Raw genomic sequence first — 19,862 nt, 5'->3', positions numbered from 1 at the left:
ACAGAATCCTGCTGAAGCTAGTAGTCGCTCAGCTAGTCAATAAATTCCAACATCTTCACAAGAACTGAACACGAAATGTAATTCTGAGCTAGATGAATCAGATCCACATCACAATCTGTTCATTTAAAATGAATCTTAATATAATCCTGCCACATACGCCTAGGTGCCCCAAATTATCTCTCACGGTTTTTCGTCTTCTAAACCTATTAGCACTTGGTTTCTCGCATAATAAAGCGACGTTGCGAGCTCATATTTCTTTGTCAGCATGATTTAATCTGTAAGCCATTCAAATTTCAAATAAACATAATAATATATAGCGTTTATATATTAATAGTTTACATGTGATAAATATTTATCAAAATGCAAGAAATAAAAATTTCTGATCCTGTACAATATGATACTCTTGTCTGTAGTGTGCGTCACTTACTAACACGTACTTTTATTTTCAATAAATAAGTATTAATGCCAATTAGATAATTAAAATAGTGCAGAACGCATTTGAAAAATGCGTGTCCTCTAAGTGTTGTCACACATTGCTCGACTGGCAATACGATAGAACGGCACAGATGTAGATGTCCTATTTTAAGAATCACGAAATTTCAACTTTTCGAAATAGGTAGAGTCGTGTGGATGTGAACTTGGCGTTTCCTTGTTTTCATTATGCTGACGTTATAAATCAGCAGCAGGACATGGGGGATGAAGGGTGCAGCAACCAGGGGGAAGTATCGCAGCTAATTAACATTTGAAAGGGAGATTCTATAGAAACTCGAGCGAATTTCGGTACGAGTTGAGGAGTAAATTCTCAGTGCAGTTGAAGGATTTCTGTTACAGATTATTGACAGTTCCACAGAATCAGTACCAAAATATTCCATCCAGTCTGATTCCAAAATACGTAACATTAATTCTCTACAAAGCCTGTCATGAGTCAAGACTTATCTGTTACCTGGTTCGGATTTCAGTCTCTAGGTAACAAACTCTGTGGCAGTTAAACGCGAACGTTCAGCACCATGAATACCAGACTACGTTAATCAGGTGTGATCTTGAGACGGCAGTGTGCCTCCCAACTTCCTCCTCAAATGTTCTTTAACATGGTGAGCAAAAATTCGCAATATTAATATAAAAAATAGACCTTAAGAGTCGTTCTTCGGTGAGATACAAGAAACAAAATATATTTGATAAATGAAAACAACATATGATAAAGAACTCTCTTTTCCTACACGATATAACAGACCTTAACTGTACAGAGGCAGATCTACTTGTCAAACACATTCCTTCGGAGCACTATTAACTTATGTAAATATTTGTGTCATAAGCTTGTTCTACGATTAGCGCAGTCGCCGAATTGTCGTCCAACTGTCGGACAGAGCGTAACTGCCCCCGCACTACAAACTTTGTTGTGACTTGAGAAGAGAAACATTTGCCCAATGCCATAGCCAGAATTCCTACGTTACAACGGCAAGAATGGACTAAGAGACACACTTTCATTACAGCACAAATGAAATGCGAGGGACATGGCGTAATCTTCAAAATATGCATATTGGAAAGCACGCCCTGTGGGCATCACGAACTGTTTTTGACATGATTCTAGAGGAAAAATTTCCTTGCCGAAATTGTAACCACAAACTATCAACCTGTATCAAATATTGAATGATGACAATAAAAATGTAATTTGAAGTCCGCAAATATTTGCCTCCCACACTTTGTGGAACAAGGTATACCGGCGCCAGTTTTTGGTATTGCAAAATGCTTCTGCAGATGAGCAAACACAGAAAACATAATTAAAAAGTAAAATTTAGATATTGCATTCAAGCCGCAAATTACGCACTAGATTAAAATCGGTACTTTGTGCAGCTCAAATAATCCTGGTTTCCACTATTGAATGTCGTGATACTAAGTCAACGCATTCATTCGACTGATACCGCCTTCTGTAGGCGTGTGGCTACATTACATGTTGTTTCATCTTTACGTGGTTATTGTGGAATTAGTAAGTAAACCGATCTGTTATGGCTTCCGATTTCCACCAGTCATAAAGTACACCAACCCCTTGCCATTAAGAGGATTAGGGGCGCGTGACAACCAGGGCAGCAGAGACACAACCACCCAGTCCTTTCGGTTTACACAAAACTTACATTTGTGTTTGTAAACGGCTATATACTCGCAAGATTCATCTTCAGAAAATATAGCCTATTCAGAAGGTTTGCTTGAGAATACAGACTTTTAGCTACAGTGTGGTCAAAAACTACATCCTCCTTCGTCTTATCAAAACCTATTTGTAATCTGGGGAAAAAATAATCTGTGTGAGATAAATTAAAATAGTGTATTAAATAAACATGCAAACCTACGCTTATAATACCAGTCTGTCCATCTTTTCAGAGATGCGTACAGGAAAAACAGAAGCTCCATTTCGATCTATAATGTACCTAATTAATGTGGTTCTTGAAAGCGATGTGCCGAGGAAAATGTCTGGAGCCAAGATAAATTAAGACAAGACTGGTGGAGACGGCATAATGAGGAGCTTTAAAATTTGTACTCTTTACCAAATAATGTTAGGGTGATCAAATCAAGAAAATGAGATTGGCAGGGCATGTAACACGGACAGTAGAGATGATAAACTCACACAAAGTTCTAGACGGGAACCAGAAGAGGGGGGGGGGGTTTATATTTGGGAGACATTAGCACTGAGTACTGAAACTGTAAACTACATTCAGCAGACTGAAGATAAAGCCTAGTTGCAGAATGTTTTGAACACAGTAATGAACATTTTGGTTTCATAAAAGATGGCAATTTAGTGAGAAACTGAGCGACTGCTAACTTCTCAAACAGGACTAGGCTTCACTGAGTTAGTAATCAAAAAGCAAACCAGATGGTAAGAAGATCAGGAATGGCGAGAAGGTACGAATTTGGAAACGGATGGTCATATTTCAAGTTCTTTTCCATAAATTGTCTGAAGAGACTGAAGAAACTCACGAGAAATTGTCACGTTACCCGGTAATCAGACCGAGTTTCAAACTAGGTATCTCCCGAATAATCGCAGAGCTATAAATATTTCCAGCTGCACCAACTTGCTAAGTGAGAGTGACCAAAGCTGACCCTTTCGGAGGCCTTGTGAACTCTTACCACTCGTATTACTGACGTCATGATGCACTGTTCACTTCAGTGCAGTGTTAAAACAGTAAAAATCGCTACGCCTCTCCAACAGAGGGATGGAAATCCACTGGCTCGAGGCGTGTGCTATTACGGTACAGAAAGCAGGGCTGCTACACGCAGATTTGCCCGAACTTCACGTCTGATCAACCACTTTCGCTCCACTTACTCTGAATGCAGGCACGTGTCAAGGTTTCTAGAAAAAAGAATTCAAAATATTGTACGCCTCCTTTAACTCATACAAGGGGTAAAGCAAAAGCCCCATGACATGAAGACGTACGTGGAGGTGAACGTACATGTAACACGCATTCTTTACTTTGGCCTTAGATAAATGTGGATGGTTAGCTTCACGCTGCGACCATTTTACGTCCAGAGAAAGTGACCCTGGTATCAATTGGATTGGAGGCTAGACGGATTCCATAGCAAATCTTAACGTGATTCTGAGGACAATCGATTCCCATCGTTCATCCCATTGCCAGTCGCTGCAGTTTTCTATCACAGAAAATAAGTTATGAAACGAAGATTTCTGTTTTCTGGGTTGTTGCGCTGTGTAGTCTGGTCGATGCTAACCAACGTTTCAGAGGTCATACTGCCTCCGTCATCAGGGCGATGAGTATGAAGATTTCTGTCTTCTGGGTTGTTGCGCTGTGTAGTCTGGTAGAAGTTTACCAACATTTCAGTGTTCCCTGCTGCCTCCATCATCAGGGCGATGAGTATGAAGATTTCTGTCGTCTGGTTGTTGCGCTGTGTAGTCTGGTCGATGTCAACCAACGTTTCAGAGGTCATACTGCCTCCGTCATCAGGGCGATGAGTATGAAGATTTCTGTCTTCTGGGTTGTTGCGCTGTGTAGTATGGTCGATGTTAACCAACGTTTCAGAGGTCATACTGCCTCCGTCATCAGGGCGATGAGTATGAAGATTTCTGTCTTCTGGGTTGTTGCGCTGTGTAGTCTGGTAGAAGTTTACCAACATTTCAGTGTTCCCTGCTGCCTCCATCATCAGGGCGATGAGTATGAAGATTTCTGTCGTCTGGTTGTTGCGCTGTGTAGTCTGGTCGATGTCAACCAACGTTTCAGAGGTCATACTGCCTCCGTCATCAGGGCGATGAGTATGAAGATTTCTGTCTTCTGGGTTGTTGCGCTGTGTAGTCTGGTCGATGCTAACCAACGTTTCAGAGGTCATACTGCCTCCGTCATCAGGGCGATGAGTATGAAGATTTCTGTCTTCTGGGTTGTTGCGCTGTGTAGTCTGGTAGAAGTTTACCAACATTTCAGTGTTCCCTGCTGCCTCCATCATCAGGGCGATGAGTATGAAGATTTCTGTCGTCTGGTTGTTGCGCTGTGTAGTCTGGTCGATGTCAACCAACGTTTCAGAGGTCATACTGCCTCCGTCATCAGGGCGATTCTTAGTATGAAGATTTCTGTCTTCTGGGTTGTTGCACTGTGTAGTCCGGTCGATGTTTACCAACGTTTCACAGGTCATACTGCCTCCGTCATCACATTCATCGTCCTGATGATGGAGGCAGTATGACCTCTGAAACTTTGGTAAACATCGACCAGACTACACAGCGCAGTAACTCAGAAGACAGAAGTCTTCAAACTCACCGCTGTGAAAACCTCAAATTTTACAAGTTATGAAACCTTCGTGTGATTATGAAGTCAGTTACATAACAGTTTTGTGGATCTACTCTTTCAAAAGAAAATACAAATATGAATGTCATTTAAGTGTTTGTAACAACCAAATATTTTATGAACAATCTGTGACATTCTGTAAGGCACCACGCCTAGAAAATGTTTAATTATTTTGTGTGTCCCATCATCGGACTAGAATGAACACACATTTCTAATTTTCGGTACAAGACTGAATTTATGTACAGCGGTAAAGGAATTAATCTCAAATTTTAGATATTAATAAAATGAAATTATAACAGCAACTGTCTTATATTCTGCTGACTCTTATTAATAAGTGATCTGTCATTTTGCTTGTAGGATGAGCACATAAGTTCTAAAGTACTTTTGTTTTATTATGAACAAAGATCATAAATATCGGAATAAATAAAACAAATTATGCGCATTGCTTTTTTTCCATTTTCTAAACAACGCTGAGATATTACACTGTATGATGCCCACAATGTATTTTGTTGAAATCCCAGTCGAGGCATAATATCCTGATTTTGTTAATGCATTTAAGTCCCATAAAGTAAAATTCTAAATTCTAGCTATTTACTTCCTCCCCTCCCCAAAGGCCTCCCATCTTAATAGACACTAATTACAATCACCCTGATATTCAGAAGCGTATACAAAATTCAATCTCGGCGGGAGAGGCTGTTCAATAGTTGGTTAACAAATCCACACACTAGCCTCATGCATTGAAACTAATAACAAGTTACTGTTGAACTTCGTTTAATAAACTAATTGAAGAACAATACTTTGCCTATGAACTGTTCACAATTTTGTACAAAATCTGATCATCTTGTAGCACCACGTGTGAAAAACAACAGAAAAATCCTTTACTTTTTATCGATGGACTAATGTGACATGAAGCTGTTTTCCTGTGTTAATTGGATTCTGTGATAATTCTGTCGGGAAAAGACAAGTTCTGTCTGCGGTCGCCTGATAATGCTATTATGGCATTGTGCTGAGTGGCTATCAGTGTATCAGTCACAAGACACAGGCCCACCGCGTTCCATGGAGGAACGAACATCCATGGCTACACACGCCGAAGCTGTGTTCCGCCTCGGGTCGACCGATCACAGCAAAGCGTGTCTATTGGTTTATCTAACGATGTTCTGTCAGATGCATAGGTCATAGAGCGAATATCCACGTAGAGTTAATTGATCAATAGGTGTAGTTCTTGTTTAACGACGCTCTCACGCCTGCTTCGGTCACACATCAACGTTCCAGATTGAGTTAAATGAACTGTAGATTTGTTTGTTTATTGAAAGACGCTTTCTCAGCTACACGTGTCACATAGGTAGTATCGAGGCACAGTTAACTGATACATGTGTTCGTTTACTGATTTATTAAATGACGTTTTCTCAGCTACGCACATTATATAGTATCAGGAAGAGTTAATCGATTCACAGACGAATTTATTAATTCGGCTTATTAACCATAATTTGTTTCTGGCCTAAGAATTTCTTGAGAAGTTTATATTTGCTCAGCTGGTCAGAAAATTCCAAGCTTGCATCGGACTCGGAATTGCGTTACTGAGTTTACAAAAGCTCGGCATCGGGTGTTATGCCATTTCACACACACGCACGTCACTCCCCAATCAATTTTAATTTTATCGTTCCATCTACGCCTTGGTTTCACTGATGCTCTTTTCTCTTGGGATTTTCTGATTAAAATTTTGAATACATTCTCATTTACCCGTAACAATGAGTATTGTGTGTCTTTCCACCTCATTCTTCTTAATTTTATCACCCTAATTAACATTAGACGAAAATCTTCATTAAGTAATTTTCTCCATTCTTATGTAACCTTCTCTTTCTTAAGTCATACAATTACCCACAGCAGTCTGTTCTTGAATGATTTCAATCTGTGTTCTTCCCTTAATCTAAGAGAAATTGTGCTACAAGAGATAAATTTTTAAAACGCTTTTAACTAATTACTTAACTCCGAAGGGCACAGTCAGTACTTTATCTCACATATAATGAATCGCATTGCAAGTTGTTTGCTTGAAAATAATCTACTCTCGTGTTAAAGGTCATCATCCTGGATCTGTTAAGATGCATGAACATAAAAAACGCCATTTCAAGTCGGTCTGTTGTGTCTCGAGTCTCTTCTGTTCCAGCAAGCAAAAGGCTGTAAGTACTGATAATGTATTCTAACTGCGTGAAATACCTGATAATATGCGTAATTACAAGACGGATACTTGTAATAAATTTCATCACCGTTTCACACAACAAACAATGCAAATTTAATTTGAATCTTTGTTGTCGCACTGTATCATATTCAGGCTCGAAGTATATGTGATCTGAAGCAGGTTATTTTATGTCGCACATGAAAAAATGTTTGCAAACATATTAATGCTTATGAAAATTATGAGTGAAAAAGTAAGTGAAAATATAAAATTAAGTTTTATAGCTAGAAATTTAAATATTTTTAATTTGAACAGGATGCATGAATATAATATCAATGCATGTTTACAACTTTGTACTTGACATAATATAATAAAATCTGTAAATATTTAATTAGGTTCTCTTTATGTTTGTAATTTAAAGAAAGAAGTTCAATAAGCCATATATGTCATAGGAGGCTCCTTCACAGTAAGTTACGTGGAAACTGGTTTGTGAAATCCAGCATTTTTAGTGTTAGAACTGACACCGTGAAGCTGATAATAGTTGTTCTTCGAGAATTTTATTTTTGAAACCGAAAGTCTCTCACCTTGTTCGTAAGTGTCACTGGCTCCTAACCTGTGCCAGATGTATCCACTGCATACTCACACATAATATTTATTTAGAAATAATTTTAATAACCGCTTCCAGTCTACGTCATGGTCCCGCAAATCGATCGTTGTACGAAATTATCTTACGTTCTATCTGTGCTGTGATTCCCGCTCACATAATTCTCCTTTATTCGATCGCCCTAATTAAATATGATAAAAAGCAGGCCTATAACTATTTGTGTCACAGATCCAGCAAAGAATAGAAAGATTTGCGCATTAAAAATAATCGTCTCCAAAAGGAAAATGTTATAACTGTCAAAAGACGCCAAAAGAACAGTTTGAACTAATTTATGCTTTTATGAATTTTAGAGAATACCTGGATTGAATGGACGAAGCGTGTTATACGTCTAATCACTGGACATTTTCGGTCAATTGTCCGGGTCCTAGTATACCCGGTGCCAGCGCAGTGTTCTTTACCGGCCTTATTACAGCGCTCCTCGAATCGGAACGTGGTTTGGGAAACCCAGAAGACTACCCGGAGGACGCCGGCTCCCGCCTGCTGAACGAGTATGACTTCGTCGTGGTCGGAGGAGGCACTGCAGGGTCCGTTGTTGCAGGAAGACTCAGCGAGGTACCGGACTGGAATGTCCTTCTCATAGAAGCAGGCGGTGATCCCCCTAAGACGTCCGACATTCCTGCAATATTCTTCTCCCTTCAGAAAACTGACATCGACTGGAAATACAGGACGGAGCCCGAAGAAGAAAGTTGCCAGGGAATAAAAGATGGACGATGTGCCTGGCCCAGAGGTAAAGTTTTGGGCGGAAGTAGTACAATAAACGGTATGCTTTATATCCGAGGAATGAAGGGCGATTTTGACGACTGGGCTGCAGCTGGGAATGAAGGATGGAGTTACGAAGAAGTTCTAGAATACTTCAAGAAATCAGAAGATTTTAAACCAAGTGCAAATGAAGATAATTACGAACCATTTTATCACGGTACAGGAGGACCCGTAAGTGTGCAAAGATTCGAAAGTATGGATCTCGCATGGTCAGTTATGGATGCAGTGAAAGAGGCAGGATATAAACAGTTGAACGACATCAATGGCCCAAGCCAGTTAGGATTTGCACATTTGCACGGTACACTCATAAACGGTACACGGTGCAATACTGCGAAAGCTTTCCTTAGTCCCGCTAAAAACCGGAAAAATCTTCACGTTTTAAAACACTCGAAAGTAACCAGGATCATAATAGACCCGGGTACAAAAGTAGCTAATAAAGTTGAATTCAGTTCAATTGACGGCAAGCTTTATCAGGTTAATATTAAGAAGGAAGTAATCGTATCAGCTGGTACTATTAATTCTCCACAAGTGCTCATGTTGTCTGGTATTGGTCCAGAAGAACATCTGAAGGAATTCGGTATCGACGTCATTAAAGACCTAAAAGTTGGCGAGAACCTTCAAGATCACTTAATCTTTCTTGGATCTGTATACAACATAAGGAAATCTGGCAAGTCTCAATCAAGCTCATTGTCTTTCCTTGATGCGTCTTATGAATATCTAACACGAAGGAGTGGCCCACTCGCTACTCATTATGGAAATACTGTGACGGGTTTCATCAGGACCAAATTCTCTTCCAATGAAAGACCAGACATTGAAATATTTTGTTTCGCTATTTCAGCAAATGATACAAATGCAGCAGCCACGGTTGGTACCAGTTTTGGTCTAGCAGACGAGACAATTATCTCGTTACAGGAAATGTCAAAAGAAGGGGATGTTGTTATGTTGGCCCCTCTTCTTGGACAACCAAGAAGTAAAGGTAAGATACTCCTCAGTTCATCAAATCCTTCAGATAATCCAAAAATATATGCAGGTTATTTAACGGACAGAGAGGACCTGGACGCATTGCTGGAAGGCATCGAAGCAACTGCTAGAATAATGCAGACTGGCGTAATGAAGAGCCGTGAAGCCAGAAGCAGAAGGCTGGCTGTGAATTCGTGTGAGGACTTTGATTTTGACACTAGCTCATATTGGGAATGCATGCTCAGAAATATTGCAACATCAGCTTTTCACGCTGTGGGCACATGCAAGATGGGACCCAGTTCAGACCCAGAAAGTGTTGTTGATCCCAGACTAAGAGTTCATGGTGTAAAACGAATCAGAGTAGCTGATGCATCCATAATGCCCATCATTGTGGCGACACCGACTTATGCGACATCTATAATGATAGGTGAGAAAGCGGCTGACATGATAAAAATGGACTGGCTTCAGTAACATCTAAGCATCCCAACCGATGTAGTGTGCTCGGGCAGAGACGAAAATGGAAAATAAAAATTAAAAAATATATGCATACATTAATAATTCTGAACCGTTCTCTCTGTTATTGCCTCTGGATTATTAATTCGTATGTACTAATGGTCTCTTCTAAATCATTCACGGTCCCTGTATCCTGTCATTATTTTTCTTTCAGTCTCTTAGCGGATTTAGATAGTCCAGTGATATTATTTGGCGGCTGTGCCATTGTAACTAGGAAATTCGAAAACTGATGTAGCGATCGCGCATAGCGGAAAGGATGCGTTATGTCACCAGCACAGCCGTCACATATACTCACTATATCTTGAAATATTACACTGTCCGCTCCTTTAAAATCCTTGCATATTCACTAAAAATACTAACCTTTATTCTTTATTCAACGCTACATAGATATTGATGTTGAAAGAGGGTCGTTAAATGAAATAAGAACTAATTAATTAGCACCTGTGCACTTCCCCACATCATTTCCATCTACAATGCAATATCTTCGTCGAGAAACTTATGATTTAAAGCACTGAAATGTCAGAAACAGCAGTGAGATTGGTTGTTGATGTAGGACAAAGTCTCCGTAAGTGGATGTGTCTAGTGTCAAGGGAAAGTGACGATGCTAGTTGTGCCTGTTGTACTTATGGCGTTGATGCTTATACTACGAATTTCATATTTCATTTAAGAGCAGATGGTAAGATAATATTAAAATGCAGAATTTTTGTTTCGAAACGGCAGTTACGTCATCACTAACAAGTACAAAGAAATTGTTTCAACCACCATATTATGGTACAAGTTCGGAAGAACATTAAAAATTTACATATAATTACAGCTTGTAGGATAGTCTCTAGCAAGAATCAACAAGATATTTTCCAAGTCCACATACAAAGACAAGATTTTAACATTTAGTGGAAACGGTCAGTCATTTTGTAACGCATTTTAAAATACGTCACACACGATGTTGTATCAGTAAGTAGAGTGATAAGTCATTGTACTATGGAACTACCAACAACCTACATTAAAATAAGCTGATCAAAATCCTGGTAAAAACAGAATGCACTGAAATCTATACAGAAAAGAATATGTGAGGGAGACAGAAAGACATCTTCACGAATCCGATTTCCGTTACGCGTAATGCTTCATTTAATTCAGCGTTTAAATCAACTTATTTAATATTCTAGATTCTGCCTCTTCCAACTTTTAAGGATAAATCAGTCTACCCTATCCTTTCATTGTTATTCTGCTCGTGTGTCTCCTCCAAACGTCTAAAAATTATGGTCCGTTTATATAACGCGAGGACGACTTGCCTAATCGCGTTAATGTTCATTTCTATTCAGAAAGCTTCCTTACTGTGACGTCAAGTGTTATTGAAAGCGAAGGACGAAATCCGTATATCTTCTTTTAAGGTACATTTGTACCGTTATGTGCCGAATTATTCTACAAGAACATGTAACAAAGTGCATGTGCCTTGTTTAGGAAACACGAATGCACAGAGGAGGGTAAGGTTTTTGTCTGTCGGTACGTCACGTCTCAGATATGTTTCATTCATATTCAAAGTCTGTACATGCAGACTGCATGTACTTATAAAAATACCACGCACGAATAAGGACCACTGAGTAGTCCCCTGTACTATAAATATATGAAATAACAATTTAATAAAGTTAACCAAAATTCAAATTTCGCTATACCAATCAATGTATTCCTCTTTCGATTTTAATTGAATATATTCACGCAGTGCTATTTAAATGTATACTTTATTATAATAAATTGCCATCAAACACTTATTCACTAATTTATTTATTATTTAGTACATAGACATAGTCACTTCTAATAAAATATAGATCTATTTGTCTTACACAATCCATATCCCTAACAGTTTTCTAAGTGTAAACTACTTGTTTGAAAGGAATGGTCATTTTATTTCAACTTTATGTGGACATATTATTATAAAACGTTAATATACGAAAATATAAAATCCAAGAAAATTTCGAAAAAAATATTAAACTGTTCTTCATAATACGATTCATTGACTCATAATTGGTTTATTCAATTACTTTTATTAACTGTATAGATTACACAGTGTCTAATAGTAGAACAACTACGAATTACAAATTAAAATGAGTGTGGAAAATATCGTGGCTTATTTTCAAATACTACAATACTTGTACAACATGACATATGAACGCAGATGGTGATACCTGATATGCCGCTGAATTATAGACAGAAGACTGACACACCAAATTTCGCTCCCAAAATTAGCTGATATCTACGAATACCTTCCCGTACACTAGTTGGCTTCGCGAAGGTCTTCAGTTGGCTGCTGAAATTGGGACACCGAAAGGGATTATGTATGTGGGTTTACGATAGACAGTACCCCTAGACCCGTGCGTTGTTTCACGATGTATAACAACGTGAATATATTCGACTATTTGAGGGAGTGCTCTCCATCCCTGCCTCTAGCAATCCCTTAGCAACCGCGCAACCAAGGGTAGATAAACCAGCAACTTAACATTCAGTAATCTGAATGTCTACTTCAGTTCCCGCACATCATCAAGATGGCATAACAAATATTAAGAGAACTTATGAGTCTACAGTACCAGGCAGTTCATAGCTTCAATGAACAATGTAATATTATTCCCACCGGATGATGAAATAGAATACAGCAGAATTTATAGCCCTTACGTATTAGTATCAAACTAGTCGAATCCAAAGTAAGAAGTGAAGAATTCTGAGCTGTAATTGTTCGGTATACGATCTAATAGCGGTATTTTGTGGTGAAGTTATAAACAGTCGGACACTGACACCAGAATTCGTAAACATGTAATCACTTTAGTTCTGAATCGCCATAAAACATTAGAACACGTCAATGTGACTAATATTTAAATATTCGTATTTCAGAAAGAAACCGAATTACCTCCATGGAGCTGAGTCTTCTTGATAAAATGATTAAAATCATTAGTTATCTTTGCTTAATTGCGTGAGCTTCGAAGAGTTAACACGCAAACGTGTTTTGTGTGAAGTACACATACATAGCAGACCATGGACATGCGAACAGTCTTGTGTTTCAGTGAAATATTTCCACAAATAAGAATACGAAAATTAAGTAGTACAGTGCAAAAAATTAATACCATTAGTTATCTTTGCTTAATTGAAGAATATAATATGGTTTCATGTAATGTAATCTCAAATATGATCTTATATTGAGGTTGTAATCACTGCGTTGCATTGTAGTATAAGCGCATGGTAGACGTCCCTTAACAGCATTTCCACAGCAAGGGTTATATAATCCCATAAAACCCTAAACCCCTTAATAGCAAATGATCACCGTACCATGGCAACGGTAATAAAAACACACATTCTTTAATAGTATCACATAGGGCCACAAGGGCACAGATCCCTTAACAACAAAATATGATCAGGAACTAAGCAATTAGCATTGCTTATTATACGTACATATATTTGTATGGCTTTAAGTAGGACAGATATTAAAACTCTTTTTTTTTTTTTTTTTTTTTTTTTTGCCTGTACAAATGTTTTCTATCAGCATGTGAAACAGTGATAAGTAAAATAGTGGAGGATTTTGATTAGATACATGGATACACCGTAATACGTCACAAATTATTTATGCCGAAGTGTGACGTGCCATGTTTATTTTAATGGACTTGTAATCCCGGATTAAAGTGGATTGTCCTCTTCCTGAAAACCCCCACTCAATCCCCAAAACACAGAGAACGACTGCAGTGCTTTCTGCTGCCTGGCTTCTGAACTAGAATCGGCATACTTAATGCGAATAATAAGGATTTGCATTGCAATTCGCAAGCCGCGTGGAAAGCAGAGCATTTTCACTGCTGGAAAATTTATCACTTCCTGAATGAAGTCCCATTTTTAACCAACAGAGTTCAGAGTATCGAACTCAATGGAACACTCTTTCTTAACAATCTGACAGTCGCTCAGCAATTTCAGAACTTCCCTGCATTTTAACAAACCCGAAGGTTCATTACCGTATTCGCAAAAGTTCGCCGCCGAACCTTATCTTGTGACAAATGAATTCAGTCCACACTTCCTTATCCAATACTTTGACACTCGTGTTAATATTATAATCCCATATATGCCCAGGTCTTCCAAACCCTCATTTTCCTTCACATTTCCAAATTAAGTTTCGTGTGCATTTATTATCTCCCCGCTTTTTTCTATTCGCTCTATTCATGTTGTCATTCCTCACTTAATTACCATTACAATATTTGGCCGACAACACAAATTATTAAACTCCTCACATAATAAAATTAGCTTTGTTCTTATTTAATTCGGTAATGAGCGATGGTATAAAATTAGACAGTTTATTTATATATAATCATTGGTTCGTGATGAATGCATTAATGTAAACACTTAAATAACAGAAACTAATTAAAATTTCACAGACAGTTCCCATATTATATGTACATATGTAGAGCGAAATATGATTTGAGTAACAAAAATGTCACATATTAAAGCCATCGTGTAAAGACAATTCAGAAAGAACAATAGAGCTTCTAATGGTTATTTTACTTTCCCACGGGACTAATATCGTGTAAGTTATGCCTTCATATTCAATTACCGGGCCATGATGACTAAACACTGAAATTATGTAATATACGCTGAACATGGGAGCCAGTAATTTGAATTGTTAGGTCTATGCGTATTACATAACAGACTTCGTAATTCTGAAGTTTATGTCAGCGAAAACTTCTGACTCTAGCGACAGAATGCAGGTAATGTTTTCACAGCAAACTATAACCAACTTTTGGGACTAAATACCGTTCACATTCTGGGTATGTATATGTCATCATCAAGCAGTTTTAGCTGATGAGATCTGAGATTTACGGAGTAGTGAAAATGTCGATTACGGTCCTCTGGGTTGTGACGCTTTGTGGACTTGTAGATGGCTGTCAACGTTTTGGAGAAACGTATAGTCTCCATTTTCAAGGCAGAAGGTGAGTAAGTAGACTCAATCTTCAGGACAGAAATGTTGTCTTCTAGGTGTTACGAAAAAAACGCTTTTCCTTCAGGGTAACTGTGAACCAACTTTTATTCTAAATATGGCGGCCGTACGGTACTTATGAACAATTTAAAAGTTTGTTTTTCCTTATATTTCAGTTGTGTTAAATACCCCAAGTCCTCTTGGGGTCTTATGTTAGGAAAACTTTATAGTCTCTCATTAAACAAATTTCACAATGGAAAAGTAGTCAAAACTTGTGAGACAAACTACACTAACAATTCAGTCACCAGCGATTCCTGTAAATTCAATTAGTCGCTAATTTCTATTTGTTTTCCCTCCAGTTTCAGAACCCACCAAATAAAAAAACAGTACAATAGCGAACGTAATTATTCAACAAGTTAGCGTACAGACGGTGCTCTGTCGACTTGATTTGTGAACGGAGCTGTTACGCACAAACGTGAGAGGGATTTCTGTCTACCAAACGTTCTCTCAATTAGTCTGTTTGTCACGAAATTAGTATTGTCGTCAGCGAGTTGGTTAGCGTACATCATCGCTCGCAACAACGCAGTCTTTTGCGACCCTGTAGAACAGGGGATGTAACCATAACTGAGACAAGACGGAGTTAATTAACAACAAACATGGCATACTTTCAACTATATATATTTATAAATCTGAGAACTTGAATCTTTAACGCGCAATCAACCGCGTCAATTGGTTAAACGAAGAGGACAATCGTTCTGATCAGAACCCTGAAGATGGTTGTGGAGATGGTCCCCGAAACGTTGGTTTCTTCGCGTAACCAATTGATGCCGTTGATTGCACGAGATTTTGTTGAGTCTGGGCGCCGCGGAAGCTTCAAATCAACAACTGAATGCTTTCAAACGTGGCCCAACAGGCTCAAGACGTCACAATATTTCAAGCACAAGAACGCTGCATTATTTCTCCAATTATAATGCACAATTTAGGTGAGTTATAACTTCTAAAATAATTAAAGTAGTTAGATTAAATTTGGTACTCGGAATATACATTAAAATCTGTCGAATTTCAAATCAAGAATCGCATAACAGGCAGATGATTCGATGTTTGATACAGGAAGTGAACAAGAGATGGTGGGTCAAACTAATCAATGAGATAAGGTTTTGGTCAAATAATTCCCATTTGGAGGAAGTGCAAACGAACCTGGAGGCTGTAGAATTGTCGTTCTGACCACTGATTTATTGAAATCAGATTTGAATATTCATGGCTGCCTACCACATTGGTTAACACGACAGTAAATCCAGTCATAAAAACTATAAGTTACAACATATTCGGGGTTCCCGGCAACCTTCACGCTAAGTTCCGTCCTTACCACCAGCTGCTTCCACGCTATTAAATATGTCTGCAGAATGGACATTGTTCTGGTAGAGTAGATTCTATCGAACAGAATCCATGATTATCTATTTGCTATAACCGTGAGTCCATGTTCTGATCTAAATCGAATATCGAGTATTCTTTCTTTTGTTTTGTTTTTTAATTTCGCTTGATTCTCAGGGTAAACAACCAGTATTTGTTTTAATCGCGTTAACAAACTAAACTTCGCAATGGTGGACTGTTTTCTTTGAGATACGGACTAAATTATTACATAATAGCAGAGTGCAAACAGTGTTACCGTAAGGAGCCACCGTGGCGACCTGGGCGATTAATGAGACTAGAGCGAGATAGGTGTGTTTATCTAGTTGCGCTAAAGTTAGATTTGGTTAGGTTAGGTGGTCAGGTTAGGTTAGGTGAGGCAAGATTCGGTAAGATTGTTGGTATCCTGAGTCAACGTCGCAACGACTGGAGTCTTGACGCTCGGCGTCGGTTTTACAGAGTCATGTCTTGTTGCTTCCCTGAGCTCATATTCACAAAACTGAAACCTTGAAGGTCGCGTCGATACGCGTCGCGATGCTCAGTGTTGATTTGCTAGCGTCGTGTCTCGTCGTTTCCCAATCTCAAATTCGCTTCCGATGGCATCTTCAGCCGACGTCGATTTTCTAGCGTCGTGCCCTGTGGTTTTCGTAGTGTCATGAATCTTGAGTCGGCTTCGCTTCGACATGCGTTGCGACGCTCGGTGTCGTTTTGACAGCGTCTTATCTTGTGGTTTCCCTCGGCTCATGTACACTTTATACGGTATCTTGATTCATCGTCGTGAACTCAGCCTGCGGTTTCCCAATGTCGTGTATTGCATTAGAAATAAACAACTTTTGTTTCGACGCCGATCTTCTGCCGTGCTTTGTATCCGAACTACAGAAACCAACTTCAGTTGGAATCAAACCCGGGACAATTTTTAGGTTTCTGGTCTTTATGTAATTTCCTTTTCGAAACAAATAACATTGGTTTAGACGTCATTTATCTGTCTTGCTTATTTTTCGAGCTAAACAAAACACCCTCATCGCGAATCGAACTCAGGACACAGTATTCCGGAGTTTTGCCCTCCTGTGTTCTCTTTCTGGTCTCAAAAAAAATTCATGCCAAGTTTGGTGAAAATCAGTATTTCCTTTCCCGGGCTATAAGCGAACAAACACATAAACCCACAATTTAAATTCATATGTAAGGTTGTTCAGGCGAGCTTCGGATTTAATTGATTAATATTCCCTAATGCTGAGGCAAATGACCTTAGTATCGATAGTCGCATTCCAGTGAGCGGCACCCTGGTTCGTATTCGGGAGATCCTGGTTTCGAGCATTACCGGAGAGCGTCACTGCGGAGCTTAGCCATTCAATTCAAATGCCATTACATCAGAATATAAAAACTAAGAATACTACAAAACATATCCTTTACAAATCTCCATTGAATTCATCCTGTCACATCTTATTTGCCAATTCGTAACCTAAACACTTTGCATAAGTTACAAAAAAACTGTACTTTTAAGGAATTAGGGTGAATTCTAATTGTTGGATTGTAGAAATTCTTACAAAAGAAACCGGAAAGAAATATTGAGTCCAACCAGCCAGCAGTAACACTACCATTAACATATTCCACGAAAAAGGAATATGAAGTGTGATATTATAGGAATCCAATAGACTATTTCAGGTAATTGGCAAAAAAGAGTCATGTTTCTTAATGAAGATGAATTATGATGAAGTCCGCCTTCAACTGAGACCATTCTGTCATTTTATTTCAATTCAGTATTTAATCTAGAAATGTAATTACAACTGTGGGCGCATGGATATATGAAAGTATAATACTGATAAATTCCCTATTCGCTTTCCGTCCATACTCGATCACACAGAAACAACCAGAAAGCCCTAACCAAATTGACAAAAAAGAGGGAGAAACTCGAACTGACTAAAACCCCGCAAGGACTCCATCAATCACAGAATCGCCATCATTGCCTCTTGCTCTACATAAATCTCATAAATCACTTCCATTTCCAATACTAAACATTGAAAAATCCTACGTCCTAGTCATTCAGTCAATTCAGTCCGTGATGCATCCACCAGGCTTGATTTTTAAGTCAACCACAACGAAATAAAAAGTATGACATCGTAGTTCGCATCAATCACTGAAGTCCGGGTGTTTAAACACGGCCGGCTGATGCATACATCATATCCCGTTAGAGCTTAAACCAGTCACCAGGATCTCTCGATTTATCTGGGATTCACATGTAACGTATAACCTCGAAATTTACCTCACAAAATTCTCTCATCCGCTTTTCGTCACAGACGAGTTCTGTGCTTTCCTGATTTACGGCTTAAAATATTATTACACTCAGTAATCATATATGTAGATACATCTGACTTTAAGCGCTAGCATTTGTTATCAAAATCTCATTTTAACAACGGTGCATCAGCAGTTAACAATAAACTACTGCTGTTAAGGCAACAGAAAAGCAGCTTATAGCAGATGGTATGAGTTTTGTAGACCCTACCTATGGTCGAAGTACAACAGTCAAAAGCTCAGTTAATGGTCTGTGTACAATTACGTTCTTAAATTCAGAAAACTAATACTGCACGTCTCTTTAGAATTTTCTAGACCGTATTCCAAACATAAGGTGTGCTGTATCCGCGTTATGTAACATGACATTAATGTCCTGTATTTTAATTGGACTATGAAAGGATTCGCTGTATTCGGTTAGTAAGCGTTAAGTTAGTTTATCAACGTTATGTTAGGAGGTAATGTAAGGAGTTTGTGTACGGATGTACGTAAGGAATACAAGACCTCCGACCTTGGTTCGATTATTACATCCAAGTTCCGACGATCACCATATATGTCCTTCTCACTGTACCATTGTGAAGAAAATGAAAATTTACTATAGTCAATCGGAAGTTCCCATGAACACAACATAGATTCCTTCATCAAGTTACGCGTGAAGAGGCTATGAACATCAAGAGACAGTCCCTACAGTCAAAATCCACAGAACACCAACTGCTTATCGACAGATCATAAGCCACGCATAGTTCAACGAGAACCTTACGTGCAACGTGAAGATCGTCTACATTACACCGAAATGTGAAAAAGAACAACATATTAAGATAAACTGTGTATACTAATATTAATTATATTATTACTATATCATACGTTACGTTAGCTTGGTTGACTTTCATTTATTCATTTTACCTGTATTTAGTTGTTTAGTTCAGTTTTTCTTACTTACTTATTTGTGAATTATTACACACCTTACGACGATGACTCGTGCTTCAGTACATATGGTAATTTGACCATCCAGTCACAAGTGTTGCATATCCTTTCCAGTTAACTTCGTAACAAAATATTTTGGTTACCCCGAATACTCCAGTTTCAGGTAATACGCGGAAATTTACGTCCTGCAAAGACACGGGTACGCCATCCCTGACCTGCAGGGGACGGTTTATCTGCACACGTTTCTGAACCTCGGTTCTAGTGGAAAGTCGTGTTGAATGTAGATTTAGTTCGCCTGTGGCCCTTTTCACATGTAGGATAAACAATAAAAGTACATCGTATGTGATATAAGACCCTAAGTGATATCGATTGCACTGTATTCGCTTTTTACAGCCCTCATACGTAACACCCATTCAGCTTCCGGTGTACAACAGTGTAAAAGAGATGTGTACGCCTATTGCA

At 38.6% G+C, this 19,862-nt stretch overlaps 2 protein-coding genes across 3 annotated transcripts in view; one reads left to right on the top strand and one right to left on the bottom strand.

Moving 5' to 3' along the window:
• Positions 1-19,862, bottom strand: part of LOC110840451 (uncharacterized) — a 103,390-nt gene that overhangs the window by 58,987 nt on the left and 24,541 nt on the right. The window lies entirely within an intron of this gene.
• LOC110840450 (glucose dehydrogenase [FAD, quinone]) lies at positions 6,859-9,896 on the top strand. Its single transcript, XM_022085496.2, has 2 exons — positions 6,859-6,952; positions 7,903-9,896. Exon 2 carries the CDS (start codon positions 7,919-7,921, stop codon positions 9,800-9,802), a length of 1,884 nt encoding a protein of 627 aa, XP_021941188.2. The 5' UTR covers positions 6,859-6,952; positions 7,903-7,918; the 3' UTR covers positions 9,803-9,896.

This window comes from Zootermopsis nevadensis, unplaced genomic scaffold (assembly GCF_977971745.1).
Source record: "Zootermopsis nevadensis isolate Lab colony 2312 unplaced genomic scaffold, Znev_1.0 Znev_ptg000029l, whole genome shotgun sequence".
Classification (NCBI taxonomy): Eukaryota; Metazoa; Arthropoda; class Insecta; order Blattodea; family Termopsidae; genus Zootermopsis; species Zootermopsis nevadensis.
Note: the sequence above shows the minus strand (reverse complement) of the source record. Positions and strands in the feature narration are given on the sequence as shown.